This window comes from Vanessa atalanta, chromosome 2, assembly GCF_905147765.1.
Source record: "Vanessa atalanta chromosome 2, ilVanAtal1.2, whole genome shotgun sequence".
NCBI classification, from domain to species: Eukaryota; Metazoa; Arthropoda; class Insecta; order Lepidoptera; family Nymphalidae; genus Vanessa; species Vanessa atalanta.
In genome coordinates this window covers 5,215,942-5,238,136 of record NC_061872.1, presented here as the reverse complement: position 1 = coordinate 5,238,136, position 22,195 = coordinate 5,215,942, and the positions used below count along the sequence as shown (strand labels likewise).

Here is a 22,195-nt window from a genome sequence, read left to right as displayed (position 1 = left end):
TATGTAGGTATATAAATTAACAACCCAATTAGAGGACCAATACAGAGGTCGGAATAATCGGAGAATATTATTGAGGAGTAATATCCATTTAAACCTCTATCATGGGTCGATCTTGAATAATATCTAACATATTCATTATAAAAAATTGCGTTTTGAATGTCACCACTGTTATATGAACTTTGGAAATAAAATCAAAGTAGATATAAGTAGTTAAGTGGAACAGTATTGTGTTACAAATAAAAATGTATCAATCAAGAACTGTTTGTAGTGCATAATACAGCAATATGTAATTATAAGGATTGTTTACTCCTCCTGCTATTGGAATAGGCTATCAAATCTACTGGTAACCGCCCTTTATTAGTTTAAATTATTTTCTCCTTTTCGGATGTGCTGGAAGTAATAAATTATCTTATGACATCTTTTTGTATCTATTATATTCAGGTAACTATAATATATACATTACATTAACAGCCTGTAAATTTCCCACTGCTAGGCCTTAGCCTCCTCTCCCTTTGAGGAGATGGTTTGGAGCATATTCCACCACGCTGCTCCAATGCGGGTTGGTGGATTCATATGTGGCAGAATTTCGTTGAAATTAGACACATGCAGGTTTTCTCACTATGTTTTCCTTCACCGCCGAGCACGAGATGAATTATAAACACAAATTAAGCACATGCAAATTCAGTGGTGCTTGCCTGGGTTTGCACCCGCAATCATCGGTTAAGATGCACGCGTTCTAACCACTATCTATCATCTAATATCATAAAATGTTAAATATATATTTATATGTATGTATTTGTTTATTTTTATATATCAATCGCTGTCAAAACACAAGTACCTACATCGATATTATCGAAGAGATATCGAAACGCGGAGAATCATTAGGTTTCCGGATTTTATTAATAAGTCTTTAAAATAATTTCTAATTATCGACAACAACAATATTATTGTCGATTCTACGTGAAAAATATCTATAAAATTTATTTGACTATAATAATTTCAACCGCATTATACACTTTCGTTATGTTCAAGCTTAGCCAGTTTTCAGACGCCATCTTTACCACGAGAAAGGATGCGAATTTCATTAACGAATTTTAAACGTATTCGCATAATGTTTTGCAACTTCTTCGTCTCCGGAATACAAACAAGAATCTGCTGAGACTATACCGTGTAGCGCTAAAACTGTTTTCATAATTTAAAATTAATTATTTTGTCAATATAAATTTTCTTTTGGCATTTTTAACTGAGAAATATTTTCGGCGCGATGCTTGTCTGAACTTATCATTAATTTACAAAGTTTTTTCTTCAATTTATACAATCCTTCGTCACGAAGGCGAATATCATTCTCTGACTACAACGAAGTTATTAACTATAAAAACTCATTCAAAAAATGAAATATAATTACAATAACCCCGAGAACGATTTGAAAACATGATGAAATTAAAAAAGTTTCAAATAGCTAATTTGTTTTTTTTTCCTTAAATGTACACGGTTTAACTTAAACGACAAACTTTCCAAAAGTTCTATTTTTAAACGCGCTTTCTTCATAATAATAGAGAGTTTACCTTAAGTCGTAATTCAAGCAGCCGGCCGGGGTGCGCGTGCACTTTGATCAAACAATCCAACAAATGGCTGCCCTAGGAAAACAAACGTGAAACAGCGAGTGAACACTCAGGGCTGTGATGTATTTGCACGAGCCTTGTCTACTGCACAAAGCAGTTATGAATGATCTCGTAAGCAGAGTTATTTAAAAACTTTTCAAATTATTCCATACAGTTTTCAGATCTACATTCATATATCGTAGAATATTTTTTTCCTATAAAAACAAAGTGAACGACGAAACTTTGTAGTGTGTGATATATCAGGTTGGCTCACATATATAAAAGCAAATTTATTTCTTTGACATATTAATTAAATTAAAAAAAATCACATAGACCTACATATTTAAGACTTTACAATAAAAAATGAAATCAAAATCAAAATATACTTTTTTCAAGTAGGCTTTTACAAGCACTTTAGAATCATCATATTACAAAACTATATTAATTAAAGCTACCACCGGTTCGGAGTGTAGATTCTACCAAGAAGAACCGGCGAGAAACTCAGAAGGTAACTACTAGTTTCTTTTTCAACATTTAAAATACAAAATTATGTTAGTCAAATACAATTATATACGTTTATAACATAACTGTCTGAAGTTCAACAAGTATATTATATAGTTATTTGTAACAGATACATTGCAATATTTTACAAAGTTATGAATTTAAAGTACAGTTTAACCTATAAGATTATATACCACATGCTAATCCACAGTGAACCCGCCGCTCATTACTATCTAACTAGATGAAAAACAGACAGCCCTATTCGAACACGCTGTCAACACCATGTGCTCCGACGATCCCGTACCAAAACAATTACATCACAACCACCCGGCTCAGCACGCGTCGCACTGGAGATTTTCATTTAACTATACGAGATTAGTCTCAAAACAGATGCCGATAATTCTCCTTATCTTCGATCTGTTCAAGTGATTAATTTGTTTAGATTTAACATCATATTTTCAGATGGAAACGCATAATAAATTAACATAAACTACTATTGGATAAATATTTAAGCTCGAGAAACGACAGGGCCCTATAAACTCAAGTCAGTGATTGAAATCCAGCCAGTCAGCCAGCAAGCAAGCAAATTTATTTTTGGGTACTAATGAGTTTTAATTTACTTTTGTTGAGTATAAAAATGACAAGTTTGCAGGTTTTTGCCGGGATAAAAGTAACCTATGGGTATATTCTAGACTGTTAATCTATCTTTGTACCAATTTAAGTCAGATCCGTTTCAGCGTGATTGAGTAACACACATACGAGCATCCCTCCAAACCTTCGCATTTATAATATTATATATTAAAAGTAAGATTACGTTTGGCGGTAAATAAATAATAGCTTAAGAGGAAGTTCATGTAGAATAACTTGCACATATATATCTCCTTGTTAGAAGAGTTGTACGCCACTGTCTATCAAGTGTTTTTTGTCATTATAAAAAACGAATATATTACTTTATACTCAACGCCATATCGGATTCGATAGCATATTGAAATTTGCCGAACATATATCTACTAAAGCCATAGGTACATACATGATAGTATATAGGCTGAGTATACAAATATTGAACATCAAATAACCCGAATCGAGCTTGCAGCTCGATATTTTTTACCATTCACTAATTTTATTTGAACAGCTCCGAGTATACCTTCATTCATTAAACGTAAATCACGAGCTAATATTCCAGTGTGGGTATCAACAGCGTGACCAATTGATTTAGTCGATTCGCTTGAGCTTTCCATTGAGCCAGACGGATGGTTAAACTGGGAGACGTCGGAACCGGGAAGCGAGTAAATTAATTAACCTCTTATATCCTGGATGCTGGACGGTTTTAATCTGAACCATCAGTTATGGCGTACGATAATAATTCATTATTATAGTTTGAACGATTGAGTGATAGTATTATTTACGTTTACGGACATTTTACATTTTAATACATATATATATATATTTAATGTAAACAATCTGAGTCAACTAATACCGTCTGAATCTGTCTCTGAATCTGTCACTGTCCCCATCTACCACACCCACACCATTGTAATCTCAATGACACATTGGCCAACACGAATTCAAAGAAAATAAATTATCGATTAAATAAATACATAATTAACGACATGATCAAAATGGAAATTCTTAATAAATAACACAAAAGACATCTTTAGATGAGTGATCAAAATAATGAGAAACAAATAGTAAAGTAAATAAATAATTAATAATCTATTTAGGACGTATGCAAAAGGCGGACAAATTATAGCAAATATTTAAACTTAGGCAAATAGAAACGACAAATTTCAAGGATAAACAAAACAGGGAACAGTGTAATTGAACGATTCAATGAACCGCTGACGGCAGTTCATGACCGCTCTCCGTTCATCAGAACTGAATCATCTACTATACTGATACGGAACGGTGGTAACTAATACGTAATGGAGCATAGACACTCTCGCTTTTAAAAATATCTTTAATAACATTTTTATATTTTATTATTGTCAACGGTCTATTAAACAATGTTAAGGAAACGACTTAAACTCTAACGTTCTTGGGAAAATAATTTTATATGCGAGCAGCGGTTAAGCGAACCTTTTAAATTGATTGAGTAATTATAAATATTTAACGGTCATTAAATAATAATTTAAGTTAGATATTATTTCATTAAAATAGATTCGACATGGTTCAATCAATCAATAGTTCACAGTTCAATAGAATTTCGAAATAATTCAAGCATAATATGAATTTGTTGAGTATAAACTATATTTGAAAACGAGCGTATAATTTATTATTTAATATCAAACAAAAAAAAAACTCAACGAACGAATTCATTCTCAAGAAATGTCACTTATAATTATTAAAGGTATGACTGCTTTCGGCTATTTCATGCGTCGAGTCAGACATGGATATCAAATATATTTAACAATAAAAAGTCGCATAGCCCACATCTCTGTGTCGTGTATTGCCCGTTCGGTATTCAACAAAAAACGGTCAAAGCTGACGTGACAAATTGTTGAATTCGCGCAGCCGGACCGCCGGTGGCCGAGTGTGGATAAATTGTAGAACGAATTGCACGAATCCTTATAGTTCGCAATCTATTCGAAACTCGGCAAGCTTGTAGATTTATATCGGAGCTGGATTGGCGCGCGACTCACGCGAACGGTCTACAGTGGAAGCAATTTGAGTATCGTACCCCGCAAGCGCCCCGATTGCCAATCCCACCCCGACCACGGATATATAAACATTAGTTATACTCCCTATTCGTGTACCGCAGGGATTTATAAGAACAATATAGCATTGATTCTTTCGTGTCGTAAGGAATGTTACCTCGTCGAAATTCTTATCACGTAGGGTGATAACGAAATATGTAAGACGTCTGTGAAGCGAGGGTGCTTTTGCGCTTGTTCATAAGTCGCGAATGTCATCGACGCATCGATATGTTATAACAAGCATAGCAATTAATGCTCGGATTGCGAAACTAGACAATGCGTTAGCGAATGCGGCCATTAGCTGCACAATTAGTGCAATTGTAGTTAATTTATTGTTGTAACGCGTCAACGGCAAGCGGGGAAATGGCGGAGCTAAATCATTCAATGCTTTCCCATTGAAACTTTAATGTATATGTATTTCTAACAAAGAAGGCTATGTACACACGCCATATAATAAGAGCATAACTGTATCCGATACGATCCCTTCAATCACTACGCTCTATTAATCGACCTCACAATAAATGTCGTTTCCGTTTAGAGATAAAAAAAATGAAGTTTTATGGCCTTTATTCTCGGTAGAAACTAGATTCTGAACGATTTAATTATTTATAGGTATATCAACATCACACTTAATAAAAACTTACAACTGTGTTACACTTAAAACAATTTCTTAGATATGATATGAGTGACAAGTATAGCAATATATACCTACTCTTAATTTGCTTAAAAACTGTCTATCTTTTTAATTAACTAAACAATTAAATAACTAAAACGAAATTCTACAATCTAAATAAAACATATCAAAAGTAAAATTTAAAATAAAGAAACTAATAATAAATATTGATATTAAATTAAAGTATTATTTGTTCGTAAACTTTTAAACGACTGTTACGAACGAACGAATATTAACGAACTTTAAATTTAATCTTATAAATCAATCATTGTTAATAAAATCTGGTATGAACTCTTTATATAACGTAATAGCTTTCACTCAAGATCAATTTTTATTTTTATTAAAAAAATATCAACATATTTTTTAATACATTCCTATTTAGTAATGATTAATAAAGCAACGGCCTTAATTAAAACAGTTCCAGTAAAGATGGCGCCTGTTCCATGAGGGTATTCTAACAATACGCGTCCAACAATTTTCAAGTCACACGGGAGTACTGCAAAAATAATTTGTCAAGATCTCGACTGTAATGCAATTACGATTTACGCCATAAATTCTCATTAAAATACTCCACTCGCGATATTTCAATCAATTATTTTGTATAATTATTGTTTCGAAATATTTGTCTTTTAGAGAATAATTAAAGAGAACCAAGGAGGACCTGTTTAGTTTAAACGAACGTCGTAAATTAAGTTATTTATCGTCGCTTGAATTAGAATTTTACACAACAAATCGTAACCGTCTCATTTTTATATTATATATGTAAGTCAATTATTTTCGTCGTTCCTCTGTATAACTTTATATTAACACTTGTACGAGATTTTCCTCTTGATACAGCGACTTTAATTTCCTGCTTATCAGATTTGCCTCAAATTTTTAGATATTATTTCATAAAGGAAATAATTCAATACGTGGTGGTAGAATTTTTTTAATCTCATTTTCGTTTTAGATTGTATTTTCTGTTTGCAAGGGCCAATCATAATTATCACATTATACTAAACATTGTTATATATCGTTCTATTTTCAAAAATTTTGATATTGTGCCTATGTAATGCTTTTAAAATACATGTAAGTAAAAATGTTCATAATACTCATCTATTTAATCTGAAGAACCAGTGAAACCACCTAACCAATATAAGACTAATTTTGCAATATTTTTATAAATTTGAACCTATTTCTCAAAAATTTTATAAATTAGAAAATATATAAGGTAATGCAACTTTATACATTCCGACGATTTAATGAAGGTACTATGCCACTTGCATAATACGCTTCGTGAATCGGAATGGAATAAAGAAAAAATAAGATACTCAAATACCATCAAAATATTTTCTAAGATTGAATTAATTATCCGAATCGATCATAAGCAGGAAAATTTAAATCCGTTTTCGTCATGAATATCATTCTAATATTCTCCATAATACTTAAACGTATGTAAATTTGTTACTTCGCTGACGTGAGCTTTGATATTTTACACCCCATTAGAACTCGTTGAGACGTCAAAAATATCAATAACCTCATTTACACATACAGACATCGAACGATGTGTTATATACATATGTGTGAAGTATACTTATTTGTTTGGACAAAAATCTTTAGATGATACATGTTTTTTTATAAATCATAAAAGTGATATTATCTGAAATGTACCCTGCATTATAAGGGCACATATTTACAACATTTCATAACAATTAAATAAATTGATTTGTTTAGGATCAGAACAGATCTGCTCGCGACATATGCCTCTACAGACAGACTGAAGAGAACGGCACACACTTTTAAAGATTATTTTGAGTTGATTTAGGTATAACCTTTGGAAACTAAGTGTCGAAAATAATGTTAGATTACTGCCAATTCTTCAGATACAATTTTTCCGCCAGTTGGTGTAGTCAATGCCTCAGTCACCTAGGAAACGTATAAAACACTTCATCAAAATATTGTTAAGGACTTTTCAATTAGTTCCTTCACTTATCTGAAATTGGATTCCAATTTAAGTACCTGTTTGATAAGCATAAGATAAAATGAAGTGCTTATTGACTGCGAGCTGATAATACGTGGTGAGTATGAAAATATTAGATTCTGTGCCCGTCCATCAGGGAACAGTTAACAAACCCGTGAGAACTGGTTTTAAGTAAGAAGGATCCATTATAGCCGAAGCTGGACAAATAACATGTTATGAGGCGATGCGTAACGATAAAACATCTCATTATTTCAGATCGATAGAGCGTTCCAAAAATATAGGAATCATTTAGTTATAACCTCAGCTTGCCTGAGTCTTGGCAAATTAAATCAATAATCTATAATAATATATATGTATATACAAATCAATACTTCTATACTATTATTATAAATGAGAAAGTAACGCTGTCTGTCTTTTTGTCTGGCGCTGTTTCATTGCCAAACCACTAATCGAAGCAATTTTGAACCCTAAAAAAGGACATTATCTATTTTTTAAACCTACTAATAATACATCCACGTCTAGTCGTTTAAACGTATTTATTATTGAAAATTGCGTTAAAACCCGATGGGCATTTTAAAGATCCAACGGGCGGGTTACGACTTTGTAGAAATACACATATCGTATATGTTCGCTTTTTGCTTAATTTTATTGTTTTTTTAATGTATAGAATTATTATTTAGTTAATATTTTGTGATTAGAATTGCTTGCCTTCTTAATATCTTGGAAAACGTGTACACTTATACTACACTAGATCATTTCCTCTACCCTAAGGTTACCTGAAGGAGATCGCTCTTTAGTGATAAGGTTTTGTGTAACATCTGTCTGTTGTCTTATTTATTTAAATTTCTGTTTTGTCTTATTCAATCAAGTCTATTATTATTAAATGGTCAATTCAAAACCAACGACAGGAACTAACAAGTTTTCCCTTATATCTATGTATATAAATACATTAAAATATATAAAAGTATTCGCTTGCAGTTTCGCTGCCGTGCCATTTTCTTTAAGTAGTTCTGACTTAGAAATCATCTGTATGTAAAATACAAGTCGATACATTGATCTCTTGCATGCGAACAGGCTAATATACAGACATGCCAATTTGTAATATTAGTCGAAACAATTTAAATATCAACAACGAATGTTTTACGCTTATTTGGTGGTAGGACTTTGTGCGAGCCCGTCTTGGCAGGTACCACCTACCCATCATAAATTCTAACACCCTGCAACAAAACTTAGTATTATTGTGTACCGATTTGAAGAGTGAGTAAGCCAGTGTGACATACAAGGGACATAACATCTTAGTGCCCAAGATTGGTGGTGCATTCTTACAGCGCCATTGTTAATGGGAGGTAGTGATCACTTACCATCAGGTGGCCCATTTGCTCGTTCATCGAATAATATCATAAAAAAAAATGTTGCAAAATTATTGAATTTGTTTTCACTTTAAATAATATTTTTTTATTTAAATATAAGCTCACTACTAGTTCTTCACTTCCTTACGAAGTGTGCTAAGCTTGCGTTATAATTGATTCAATTATAGCTAATGTGTTTAAAGTTCAACCTTAGCAGAACTCATTCAGTCCTTGCAGTTAAGCATTCGACGTTACGATCGATTGAATGCTTTAGATAAGTACTTTCTTCACAATAAATACGTTCTATTACAACTACTTGATCGGAATCGGAGTCGCTATACAAACATCTTATTTTAATTTCAGTTTATTTTAATGTTTACTTTATACATATAATAAAACGTATATAATAGATTAAATTGCTGGTAGGACTTTGTGCGAACCCATCTGGGTAGGTACAAAGCACCCAACAGTACTAAGTATTACCTACTTATATACTTAGTACTGTTGGGTTCCGTTTTGGAGGGTGAGTGAACCAGTGTAAATACAAGAAACATAACAATGCAGTTCCTAGGGTTAGTGGCGTATTGGCGATGATGAATGGTTAAATTTTTTTACAGCGCCAATTTAAATGGGCAGTGGTCTGTTTTCCGGACCTATGTTATAAAAAAGAAAGTACAGAAAAATGAGCCACGAAATTATAAGCGATCATTTTTAAAAGAATTTAAGTAATAACATTTTTTTATACTGTCAATCCGCTGCTAACCATACGATTGAATATGTATCTTATCAGTGTATTACACTGGCTTAATCACACGCCTATAAAAAAGTCACACAGTTGAAGTATTCTGTTGAATAACTACACCAATCACCTTGCTGACCAAGCCAGGCTGGCTTGCACAAAGCTCAACCACCAGTAAGTATATCACATGGGTTTTCTATTTAAATAACTCATTATCTTAGTTCATGAATACATGAAATTACATTTATGACGAGTTTGTAGGCAATATTCTCCAATGACATGTTAAGTTATAGAAACGTATTCAACTTACGAACGAACTCATAAACTTCGTACGTGAAAATTCAGTTCTATCATATTCACAAGGGATACAATTGTGCTGAGTTTAATTACAACCATTAATGAGCTTTATGTACAATCGAACTTTTCAAAAATGACATTTTCGAAAATCTATATTGTGACATTAATTTATTGACACACAACATTTTCGGAAATTAAATTTCCTTTTTTTCGGCCTATTTTTTGTTTTAAAAAAAATGTGTTCATATTAATAACAAGCCGAGATGGCCCAGTGGTTAGAACGCGTGCATTTTAAGCGATGATTTCGAGTTCAAACCGAAGCAGGCACCACTGAATTTTCATGTGCTTAATTTCTGTTTATAATTCATCTCGTGCTCGGCGGTGAAGGAAAACATCGTGAGGAAACCTGCATGTGTCTAATTTCAACGAAATTCTGCCACATGTGTATTCCGCCAACCCGCATTGGAGCAGCGTGGTGGAATATGCTTCAAACCTTCTCCTCAAAGGGAGAGGAGGCCTTTAGCCCAGCAGTGGGAAAATTTACAGGCTGCTAATGCTAAAAATGCTAATGCTAAATAATAACAAATGAATTTTACATTACATAAATTACTGTTCCTTTCGCAAGCGTTCTGTTATAATATATTTTACATGAGCATATAACATAGTATATTGATAATGTAACTCTTTATAGCTTTTTTATGGTCGGGAGCAAGAAACAGGACGGGCTCACACAATAATTTAGAATCGCAATCGTGCTTGGAAAGACGAAATATTAATTGCTTACGTATGTGAGTGAGACAAGTCTGTTGGACGTTTATGTGAACACGCACACACACGAAACAGAAGTGAGTTATGTTTCTGGGATATTTATTTTTATCGGAACTTTTCATCATTTAGTCGTAATTCGTTTGTTTTTAACTTACGTAATTATTTTGTCTTTAACTTTGGGAAAATGGGATTTAGTAACTTCCCTTCAAACCTCATCTTCCAAAAGTACAATTTTGGCACTTAAGCTTTTTTTCCTTTCCATTGACGATATGTTACATTTCTATGTAATATTAAAATCACACTATAACATTATGCATTTTTTACGAGTTTTGTTTATTATTATAAGTACTATGGAAAAACAAGTAGATTATTGAAAGAAAAGTTAAAAACATGAACGTTCAAACTAAAGTAAAACTTAAGATAAACTTTAGTAGATTTACGGTCGGCTAACTTCAAACAAAACTCTCAGCAGAATAAAATCGACGTTTCGATAAACTTTCCATGCAAAACCGTAAATATGTCAAAACGAAATCTTGAAATGAAAATAGAGGCAATTAAAAATCGGTCGCTTAATAAACTACTACAAATAACTATTATCATAAACGTCGGCTATGATTTACAAGGTGAAATTTGAAGCGTTGATAAGACACGAGTAACACCAATGAATCGATATCAGCTAAAATTCATAATAGTATCATATCAATAGGTTAATTGTATTTCGTCAGCGATACAAACAAGTTCATCGAATAATGGCATATTGTATATAACAAGGTGCAGGTTGGTGGTGCAGAGGTCAATGAACGATTAATTCGCGCGATAGTTCCAGTTTCTTGTTTATCATACTAATAAAGATAGTTGTTTGGTGTCCGTCGCGCGATGATGTAACAACAGTGCGACGTTGTACATTCATACATTGAATGACAGCTGCTTATTTATTTGAATTTCGAATAGGAAACATTCGTCACGTAAATCGACAATCTTCACAAACGTAACTCGCTCTGAGCCGACTTATATTAGTCACTTGCCGCTTGACCCGACTTCGAACGGATAAAATTCATACAACCTCTCAATAATCACACAACACCTCCCGTTTAAACATGAAATTTCCAAAAATATTTCTTAGCGGATGCGTATTTTGATGTTATTAAATAAACATATGTTCTAAATTACAGCTTTATAAAATCAGTTGTTTTGGCTTTGCTTTGATAGTCAGTCAGGAGAAACGACTTAAATTATAGATTGTGGCATAATGTGGGTTTATATAAAATTTTACATAAGCTTGTATTTTAATAATATTAGCTCGTAAATTGTAATATATTTGCAGAAAAGTATTACATGTGAACCGTTGATCTTCTGTTGGCTTATCTTGGCTCATAATTGGCACTAGTTCACTGGAAAACTGCGGTTTCTTTTATGTTGCACCGCGAGTATCAACGGATTAAATGATTAGCGCACGAGCTTTAGTGTAATTACATTTGAATAAGAAAATTTGTCTAAAAAAACTCGCAGCATTCAACGCAGTCATGATTTTTAATACTCTTTAAAGTTATAAAAAAAAATATATATATACACTACGAGCTGATGAAACATTTAAAAGAAAATATTTAACGTGGAGATTTAAAATTTCCCGGTTATTAATTCCATTTGCCTTGACATAAAAATTCTTTATTCATATCAATGTATTCTGTAGTAACTGTGTAAACTGTTTACGGAGGCGATTGCCAAAACGTAGTTCGTTACTCGACATACAATTTGGATATTGGAAAATTGAATTCGATACTTGACATGGACACTTCCTAATCTATCCATAACTATTTCTCTTGCTTTTTTTTTTTAAATTTCTAATACTTTGAAGAAGGTTCTTATGGAAAGAAATTTGAAAAACGCATTCTTTGTGAAGTTTACTTGAATAAAATACATTCGATTTGATTTGATTAGTTGTTATGTTACAAGTTTATGATGTATTTCAAATTACTTGTAAATACATTAATAAAAATATTATACTTCATGTCTGCAGCTTACGTTGCAATGACTCTTTAAATTTGTTTGTTAAAACTACTATCCGATTAGACCTGTAAGAAAAAAACTCCTTGCTTAGATGGAAACTAAATATCATCGGTTGAATGGTAAAGAAGTTGATGTGCTGCAACGTCATCTAATAGCGAGTTACAAAGTATTAAAAGTAAAAATGTTCCGACTTGTCAGCGACCAGTCGGCAAAGCCTATATCCAGCCGCATTCGTACACGGCGTCTATTCGGCAAAGAGCGCCGAATAATTGGCTAATTTATTACATATGTTTGATAAAATGAATAGAGGAGAAATAAAATTATTTCATTACAATTATTATTGTTATTACAATTAAATGAATTTTAGATAAATTGACATTTGTCACTGGTCACAGGAATCATTATCTAATTGGTCAAAAAAAAATCCCTCGCGAGACTTTATTTTTGACATGATGAAATTTCCCCGCCAGTGCAAAGCAAAAATCAAGAGACCGATTAGTCAGCCGTCTCTAATCTCGAATTAAAACCTATTTGTTCTCTCTATTTTATATCTTTCACAGATTGAATGGTCTCTAAATTCATACAATCTCTGACGAGACTATTAAACTTTCAACTAAACAATACGACGCTAAACAACAGATAAAAAACTGTTTGATAATTAAATAATAAAAAAATGAATTTCAATATAAGCTAAAAGAAAATTTCAAAAAAGTCTGGTAATTTTTATTGTCGCGTGTATCATTTTTTTAATTAAATTCGAAATTCGAAAACCGTCGCGTTATTTTTTTTCTCCTCACTACACGTACTGTCAATTTTAATTTACGAATATTGTACGCCAATGCTCTAACAATTTCGCTAGCGTCGGATTCAATGGGATTGGAAGCTAAATCGGAAATGACATTTTTTTGTGGGAAATTTCATTCGATTTTTCAAATGTAGGTATTTGATTCCGGTTTGTGCTAAATTGCTTTTGTGAGAATTTTCCATTTATGAGCATGACGCTTGAATACCTACGTGTTAAAATTAAAATTATTTTGTTCGTTATTTTACCTGTACCTAATAAATTTAATCTTTAATTTTCATGCCTTTCGGTTTGTAGTCCATTTTTCTTCGTAATAATCAAGACCATTAAATATATATATATATATTTCGAAGCAGCTAAGTAGTAAGGTAAAACACTTAAATGTCCAACTGCTATGAGAAGACCTCTTATCTTGCTAAGGGGAAGTAACTCCACTATGGGATGACGAGTACCAATTTTTGATCTTTTCTGCCTCATGGAGGTTTAAAGGAAGTATCCTTTAATTAATAGGAAACGAGATGAATCGTAAACCAAGTCTGACTTCGCAGTGGATTACACTCTATATTCGTTTAAAATACATTATATAAAATATTTATTATAATATTTTTCATATACCTACCTATACTAATATTATAAATTAGAAAGTAACGTAACTGTCTGTCTATCTGCTTTATATACATACACAGATATGCTTTCACGGCAAAACTAAAATTTCGTATGACGCAAGATTGAACCCCAAACGACATAGGTTACTTTCTTATACCTAATATCTGACGACAAACCCCTAAAGAGCAAGCAAACCCGCGGACAACAACTAGTATCACATATATATAATAATAACTAAACAAACTATAAGTGGCGTACGACCAGGAGGTTCACCAGATGGAAATTGAGTACCACCGCCGCCACCATATCTTCATCCTTTTAAAAATATAGAGTAGGTACGTATAAAAGTATTACATTACCAATGTCGTGTGAAACGAGGACAAGCGTGTTAAGTATAAATGACTCATTGAGATAAAATCATCGAATTATGTATGTACTTTGAGCTAACGAACTTTAATCCTTTTAGAAATCTTTACTTACAATCAATTTACTCACGATAAGCAAAAACATGACTACAGCACGGTAAGACAAAGTTTATGTAATTAATTAAATATGATTAAATGCTTTTACGAATTTTTTTAATCGTAATTTAAAGGAATAATATGCACGCATAGGCACCCGATCGGAATTTAGTTAAAAGTGGTTAGAAACTGAATACTCTTTTCAAATAAAAATTTAAATCTTATTTGAAAATTTACCTGATAGTAAAGTAAGTTAATAAAATATTCTACCGCCAAGTAGTACTGTTGTGTTCCCCTTTAAAAGGTGATTGATCCGAATCCAATAAAACTTAAACTACTTAAGTGCCGAGTTTAAATTGTATAGAAAACACCAAAAGCAAACAGTGTCAAGACAGACAGACAATGATAAATACTTAGCAAGGAATTAAATGTAAATGAGTTATTTTCAGCGTATTATTTCACGGGACGAGCACGTGTTTTGATGATATAGAACGCGTTTAATATTATTACAGTGGAAATGAAAATTGAAGACGTTAACAAGATGAATTTGGATACGAGCTAACGCGAAATGTTTAGATGGAAACAAAAGGACTCTTTTTAATTATCTCCATAGCGAATTTACATGTACATATTAAAACTCGTAAAGTTATATTAAAAACAGAACAGTAATATCAGAATACACGCCCACTTTTGTTTTGAGTATTTTTATTCCAGCTAATTATTTATTCTCTCATTTCATAACATTGTATTTTTTTACTCATTACACATGTGTACTCGCGATGGATTAAACTACAGTATGAGTCTGAATGAAAAAGTACATTCGAATTGTTATTGTAAAAACAGATTAAAAAACGAGACAAAAATATGACGTCACAATTTTTACCTTATTCAAAATCGAAGTTCTCAATTTGAAATAATCAAATTGTAGTAAAATTTTAGTAAGTTGTCAATGTACGTATAACCCAATTTATTTACTTATATACAACGACAAACACACTTATGTGTGTGTATATATATTTGTGAGTTTTTTTTCACCCGCATACTTTTAAAACAAGTTACAAGAATAATAATACTAAATCAAGACTGTGTAATGGTATAATTTATTTATTGAGATAGTAACACCATTAACATATCACTAAACACTTAAAATTGACAACTAATATTGGTAACCGTAGAAGTGATACGGTGTAATCAACATTCAGCTTAAAAAATGAACTAAACTAACCTCTATAAAAAAATGAAATGAAGATCTCGTTCAATTTTCATTGAAAATTCACAAAAACGCACTGAGACCAATTCCAAATCAAATTTAAACTTAACTTTAACCGAGACACAATATCGTTGAACACCTTTTTATACACATCACAAAGCAAGGTTTTTCGAAAAAAAAAAAACGAGAAACACACAAATTAATTTAGCCCCATCCTCTCGAAGCGGAACATTGGTTTCGTGTTTAGAATATAAGTAATGGCTTACAATATGCCAGCAGTGTAGACCGGGGAGCCTGGCGACAGATAATTTGAGTTAATTTACGATGAAAGATAACTGCGTACGGAGACGTGATAGATTGGAACGGAGATAGACACCGTACTTGTTAAAATCGAACTCAATGGAACTCTGCGACGAACTTAAATTAAAAAATTATATTGCAACAGTTTGAACTGTTCAACAAAAAAATATACCTACAATAAACATTGAACAAATATTCGAAATACAGATTCTACAATGGGATAAAGAAGATGAAACTTTGTGTCAGAAACGTAACATATTAAAACATTACCGCTCAAAATAAATATTTAATTTTAGTCGATTCGCGCGTAAATATTTTTTTATTTAAAATTGCTTTATTTTTAAAAGATTATTGCTTACACTATAACCAAAATAAGCAAAATAATGATATCAAGATAAAATGTTAAAAAAAAAAAATTACCAACAATGCATCAATGGCACTTTCATTTAAGGGTCCCGTTTACACAAGCCATATTAAACAAACATACAAGAATGACGCGAAGTTAATCTCGAAGAACTAGAATAACGTAGTCACGAAAAGTTATACAAATTGAAGATCTAGAGATTATAGAATTACGGTTGTATATCGCTTGTAAAGTTTTATAGATTATCTTTTGTTTGTCAGAGGGCTAAGAGAACGCCCGCCTGCAGACGCCTTGGGAGGTCCGTAGGAGAAGAGTTACCGAATTAATAGCTACAAGGCGGTAGTAAAGACACCTCTATTACCCGTGGGAACGGTAACGACATCAGTTATATCAAAAATACCTTACGATCTTAAGCTTCTGAGCATTCTTCAGTTCCAAAGTATCAAAACTGGAATACCTTAATCCCATTCATGATTAAATAGCTTTCGGAATAAAATCATAGTTGACGTTCTCATTGTTTCGTCTTCGTTAAAATCTTTTGTGAATGGAATGACATTAATCTTCTAAAACAGCTACATCGATAAAAAGTTCTCTGTATAAATGTCGAAGTAATCTACGTTCACTTGGCACAAAGCCCATTTAGAAAATTACTTCTGGTAACGCTTTGTGCAGGCTCTGGGTATGTACCACCCATTCATCATTTAGACTACTTCTGAAGGGTGATGGAGGTAGGTGACATAATATCTTAGTTCTCCCAGTCAGCAGTACACTGAATGTCTAGGCAGTGGTTACTATACGAATACTAATGTTATCAATATGAACGTAGCTCTGTCTGTTTGTCTGTTGCTCTTTCACGGACAAAGCACTGAACGGAATTTGATGAAATGTGTTGTGATACCAGCTTGAGCCCCAAGGAACGACATAGACTACCTTATTATGACCAAACACTTAAACGCGAGCGACGCCTCGGGCGAAAACTAATTAAAGATATTTCTGTGAACACAGGTGGCCATTTACAATCAACTGACTTATTTGGTAGTTTGCCAATCCGTTACACTGAAAACAAATCCAAACCTTTACAGTAAGAAAACAAGAGGGCTTTGCCGAGGAGCAGGACAACGACGAATATTTACAAATACTTTTTCACTAATTGACTTCCTCATGATTAAAAAAAAAGGAGATTACCGAAATTAATTCTTGCCCAATTTACGTTCGTTCGTATTGAGTTTTAAGATGATCAGATTCCGATCCATCTAAAACAGAACAAAGAATTTACTTAAAAAGTAAAAAACCTGCATGATATTCTCAAACGCCCTTAAAGAGATTGATCGAAATAATACCGTCTCTAATATTAAACCTTGGCCGTTATTACGATTTATTACGAAACCAGAAACTTATAAAATATATGATCTCAACTGATTTTAAAAACATTAACAACAACAGATCCTTGAAAATTAAATTATAAGCGTGTTAAAATTCATATAAAGTCAATATATTCAGTGAATGCCGAGGAATAGGGCAAAAAAATATCACTAAATAATAACCATCTCTTTTCCAAAAATGGTAAATGCATTCACACGGAAAAAAAAACTGAACAAAGATATACAAACAAATCGTAGATGGATATATCTGTGATACATGGGATACTTAAATCAAACGCTCGAAGTACGTAAATATTTGAATAAAATAATCATTGTCGGGAGCCTTTCAATGGATCGTTATGTTGCTAGTGTAAGTTTGTCTCCGACCGATCATCTAAATGATGAGTCTTTGTACTGTTGGTGATATCGGGAGACTTTTAACGTCGAAACTGTACATTATACGGCCACAAAACAAAACGATTGTTTATTATATACTATAAGTATCGTCGCGTTGTTCAGAACCCCTGCTTACGAGATAAAATAAACATCACAAAACAAACAACTTGCAGCCTCATTCGTAAGATAAGAAATACTTTATCGCTGACTAAATGCTTCGAGCGGTGTCTATCGTGACTCGAGGGCGATTATAAAATAGTATTAATGTTTGACCTTGGAAACCCTTTTAAATATCGTTGCCATTGGAAACAGTAGCCCGATGTTGAATTTAGTTACGACACGTGTTTTCAATTCAATAGACCGCCGATGTGTAAATCAACAATCTACGTTATGGTACGTTAATTTACGCCGCGCACGCTAAGCATATCAATGAGCCACCGGCGGCAGTGCTACGAATTTGATCTAATCAACGATTAACAATTCAACACCAATTGTTCGCGCCTAACACAAAAATAACCGTCAATGTTAATCAACATAATGTACGCGTGCTTACTAGGGATAATAGCATAATACGAGAACTTGATTACGCAACCTTTGTATGTTATACACTGCCAATACCCGATGGGCCTCCGGAAGAGCTATAAATACAAAAAGGTTTCTGATTTGTGGGCCTCTGGAGCGCCGAATTGTAAATTCTAGTCGACTAGTCAAATCGAAAATCGTTTTCAATCAGTTATTCGTGCCACGTCTAATGGAACGGTCGTATAATCCCCAAGGGCGGCGGACAATAGTCTGGAGAGGTAATTTGCATGGCTGTACACTAAGTACGCATATTCGGCACATTTGCATGCCCAAAACGGGACGAGCCGCAGTCAAGACCGAGGACGAGGCGAGTCTCGGCGCCGAACTGATGTAATCAAATCGAAGTGTCGACCAATAACAATTCTCATTTAAATTTCAGTACCCCAAACTGTTATTCTGACATGAATTTATTACATATCATTCTGAATATATCTAGCAACATTAGAGATTAAGCTGAGACACGTGTAGATTAGAGCTGTCACAGCCACGAAATGAATTGAAGAACATGTGACAACAAAAAACTGTGAGAATCGTTTATTTTTTAGGTTATTCATATTCTAGTTCGTCGCCATGTGGGAATATGGAATGTGTAGACAAAAGGTACTCACTTCCAGCCGGTAGAGTATCTCGAAAAGAGCCATATTTCGTTGCTGTGCGGTCGAAAACAATGGCAACGTTTACGCGCACGTTGACAGTTACACGGCCTCTGCAAAGAAAAAAAAAATGCAATGGTTATTTTAAATATTCACTCTGTATCAAGCCGACGGGGGGCACATCGCGTTACCACAGTTACGTATAAAATATTACTCAAAGAAGTTCAAATCAGAAAAACCAATAACACACACGCGATTTAAAATGCAAAGCGTTTTCATTTCCCCCTGTGGGTGCCGGCAGCGGTTCTCTGCAGCGGTTCGCACGGGCGCGGAAATTACTAGTGAAATCAGTAACGTTGCGCGGGAGCGGATATCCGGCGTGGACAAACGCCTTAGACTGTAAAAATCGAACAAAATGCTCTGGATTTAGTTCAAATAAACTCTCAACTAAAACACTTAAACTATTAAAAATAACATGCTAGCACATTAGTAAAATTATCCAAAAATATTTTTTTTGTTGCACTTTATAACGAAAGGTAACGTCTAACGTAATGTTCTGAGAGTCTATTTTTGTTTCTTTGACACTGTCACGAATACTGAATTGGTAAGAAACATGTAAATGTGTATAGTATATATATAAATAAATATTTATTTATATATATACTATACTGTATACATACTATATATCATCAACAACAAGTAATTTATTGCAGCTTTGCATGCGAAAAATATTTAACTACAAAAGAGTCAGATTTCATGTGCCTAGATAGTCGCCAAGACAGCTTCAAGCTTTCTTTAAATATTCAGATAAAATGTTTAAAATCTTACCAACATCTGTCAACTGGGATTCATTTTCAGACTAGCATAATTTTTAACTAAACAGACATAAACATAAAAATAAAATCACGAAGATAGATATCACACAATTCAAACTTCGAACTGTAGAGGTATTCTGTTAGAAGATATTCGAAACTCACCACAAAACACGAGTCTGAAATGTCAGAATAATATATGCGACATTTATTATAATAGTTATAAAATTTATAGGATACACGTACAAGAATGGTGTACCACCGTAAGATGTCAACATTACATATGAGATACGAAGTCAATTCTTACAGAATCGCACTGCTGGTAAGATAACGCATTTTCCATCCATTCCAGATTAAAATTCCATTTAACATTAAAAATAGAATGAATTCGATTTTTTTTTCAAAAACATAACAGCCTAACTGAAACGTTAAAAGCTTCAAAAAGTAAATAAAGGCGATATCGATAAAACGAATGCATGTAACCATTAACACTAACACACCCCACGTTCATTCACACGCATACCGAGCAACAATAGAGGTTTAACAAGTGCTGGGATGTTAGTGTTAAGGAACAATGCGGAGTTAACAGGATTTTATACGAAAGTGTTCATATTCATACAGGAGGTATAAAATTAAAGTCGGGTCTGAATACATTTATCCTTTGTTGGGAACATGGAGCTAGAAAAGATTACGGTAACGAGGAGGAGGTACGGTTATCGCCGATTGTGGAGCCACGATGAAACCTTCATAAAAGTTTATATCGAAATTTGCTATCTAAGTTCATCTTATTCGTATTATATTATATGTGCGATGGTTATTTGTTATGGCATTTGTTACACAATGCGAACGTTGGGATGTTATATGTTATGTATCGCCCGCCCTTAAACCGAAACCAAACCAGTAGATCGCCAAAATAGCAGAGTAACAAATCCGATATTATTTATTAATAATTTTCGTACATACGTACATTAAAGGACACTTAGACGATCAGTTAGGCAAATAGTCGCGGAAAGTAACCCCGATTATGACAAATATTTGTGTGTTTGGAGTGATTTTGATATTTGTATTAATACTATGCGTATTTCAAAAAATCCAATTCAGATTTTAGTAGACCCCGTTGAGTTAGAGGCACAATATCAAAGATTAAGTTAATGCTATAAAGATAATTCGTGATGTTTCAAACACAGTTGTTATATTGGACGACCGATAGTTTTTTAGCATTCTGTTAGTAAAAAATACTATACGATAAAACACTTTGTGTAGTTTTAATGTTGTTTGTTTTTTGTGCTGCACACCTTTTATGGTATATAATATATTCGCAGAAGAGGTTATTAAAATAATCATCGGATAGTTGGGTCATATTTACATAAAGACTATTGTTATTTTTTCAACTATCTACGTGTCTAGCGCTCCAATAGGTGCCATTAAGATTCAAATCTTCGTTTCTCTAGGAATCGAGGCAAATGTTGCCGACGATACCGCATCCGATCTATCGCGTAACACGTACGTACATACTGATGTCCTTTTTTAAGTTCTGCCAAATAAAGCTTTGCATTTTAGGTTAGGGTTCAGTGGCATTACAAAAGGGTCATTATTGTTGTTTTGTAAAAAAATATTTGATATTTTTTGTATACTTATATACGCTTTGTTATAATTTACTGCGTGATATCGTTGTTGATTTCCAACCGATCGCCACAAAAATTGGCATAAGTGATGATGAGGGAACTCATTATGATGAGGGGAACGTCTGCCGAGTTTGACTTCGATACCATTAACGCTACGTTCAGTATATATACATTTCAACAAATATTTAAATAAATATAATCACGATTGTAACTTACAATTATAAATTGTGTCATAAAACTATGCAATTTATAGAACTATAATTATATACTCCTTTTTAGTTAAAATAACAAATAACTTTTAACATGTACAATAAACGATGCCACATCCAATACGGTTATGACCTTAGTAAATCCGTCCTCCCTTACTAGTTACTAATATTGTCTGGTTCACAGCAGTCGGCACGAAAAGCCGAAACTAGGATACCGTTAAATATTTACAGTGCGGTTGAAAGCAACCGTCCAAACTTGGCGACCCAAACTAGAACTAGTAATTTA

The 22,195-nt window shown here is 33.1% G+C and overlaps 1 protein-coding gene across 1 annotated transcript in view; it reads right to left on the bottom strand.

The window, feature by feature from the left end:
- The window catches only part of LOC125075086 (heparan-sulfate 6-O-sulfotransferase 2), a 107,017-nt gene that overhangs the window by 57,101 nt on the left and 27,721 nt on the right, over nt 1–22,195 (bottom strand). The window contains exon 3 of the mRNA XM_047686695.1: nt 19,279–19,376. Coding sequence (XP_047542651.1) covers nt 19,279–19,376 — 98 coding nt within the window. The remainder of the gene's footprint in view (nt 1–19,278; nt 19,377–22,195) is intronic.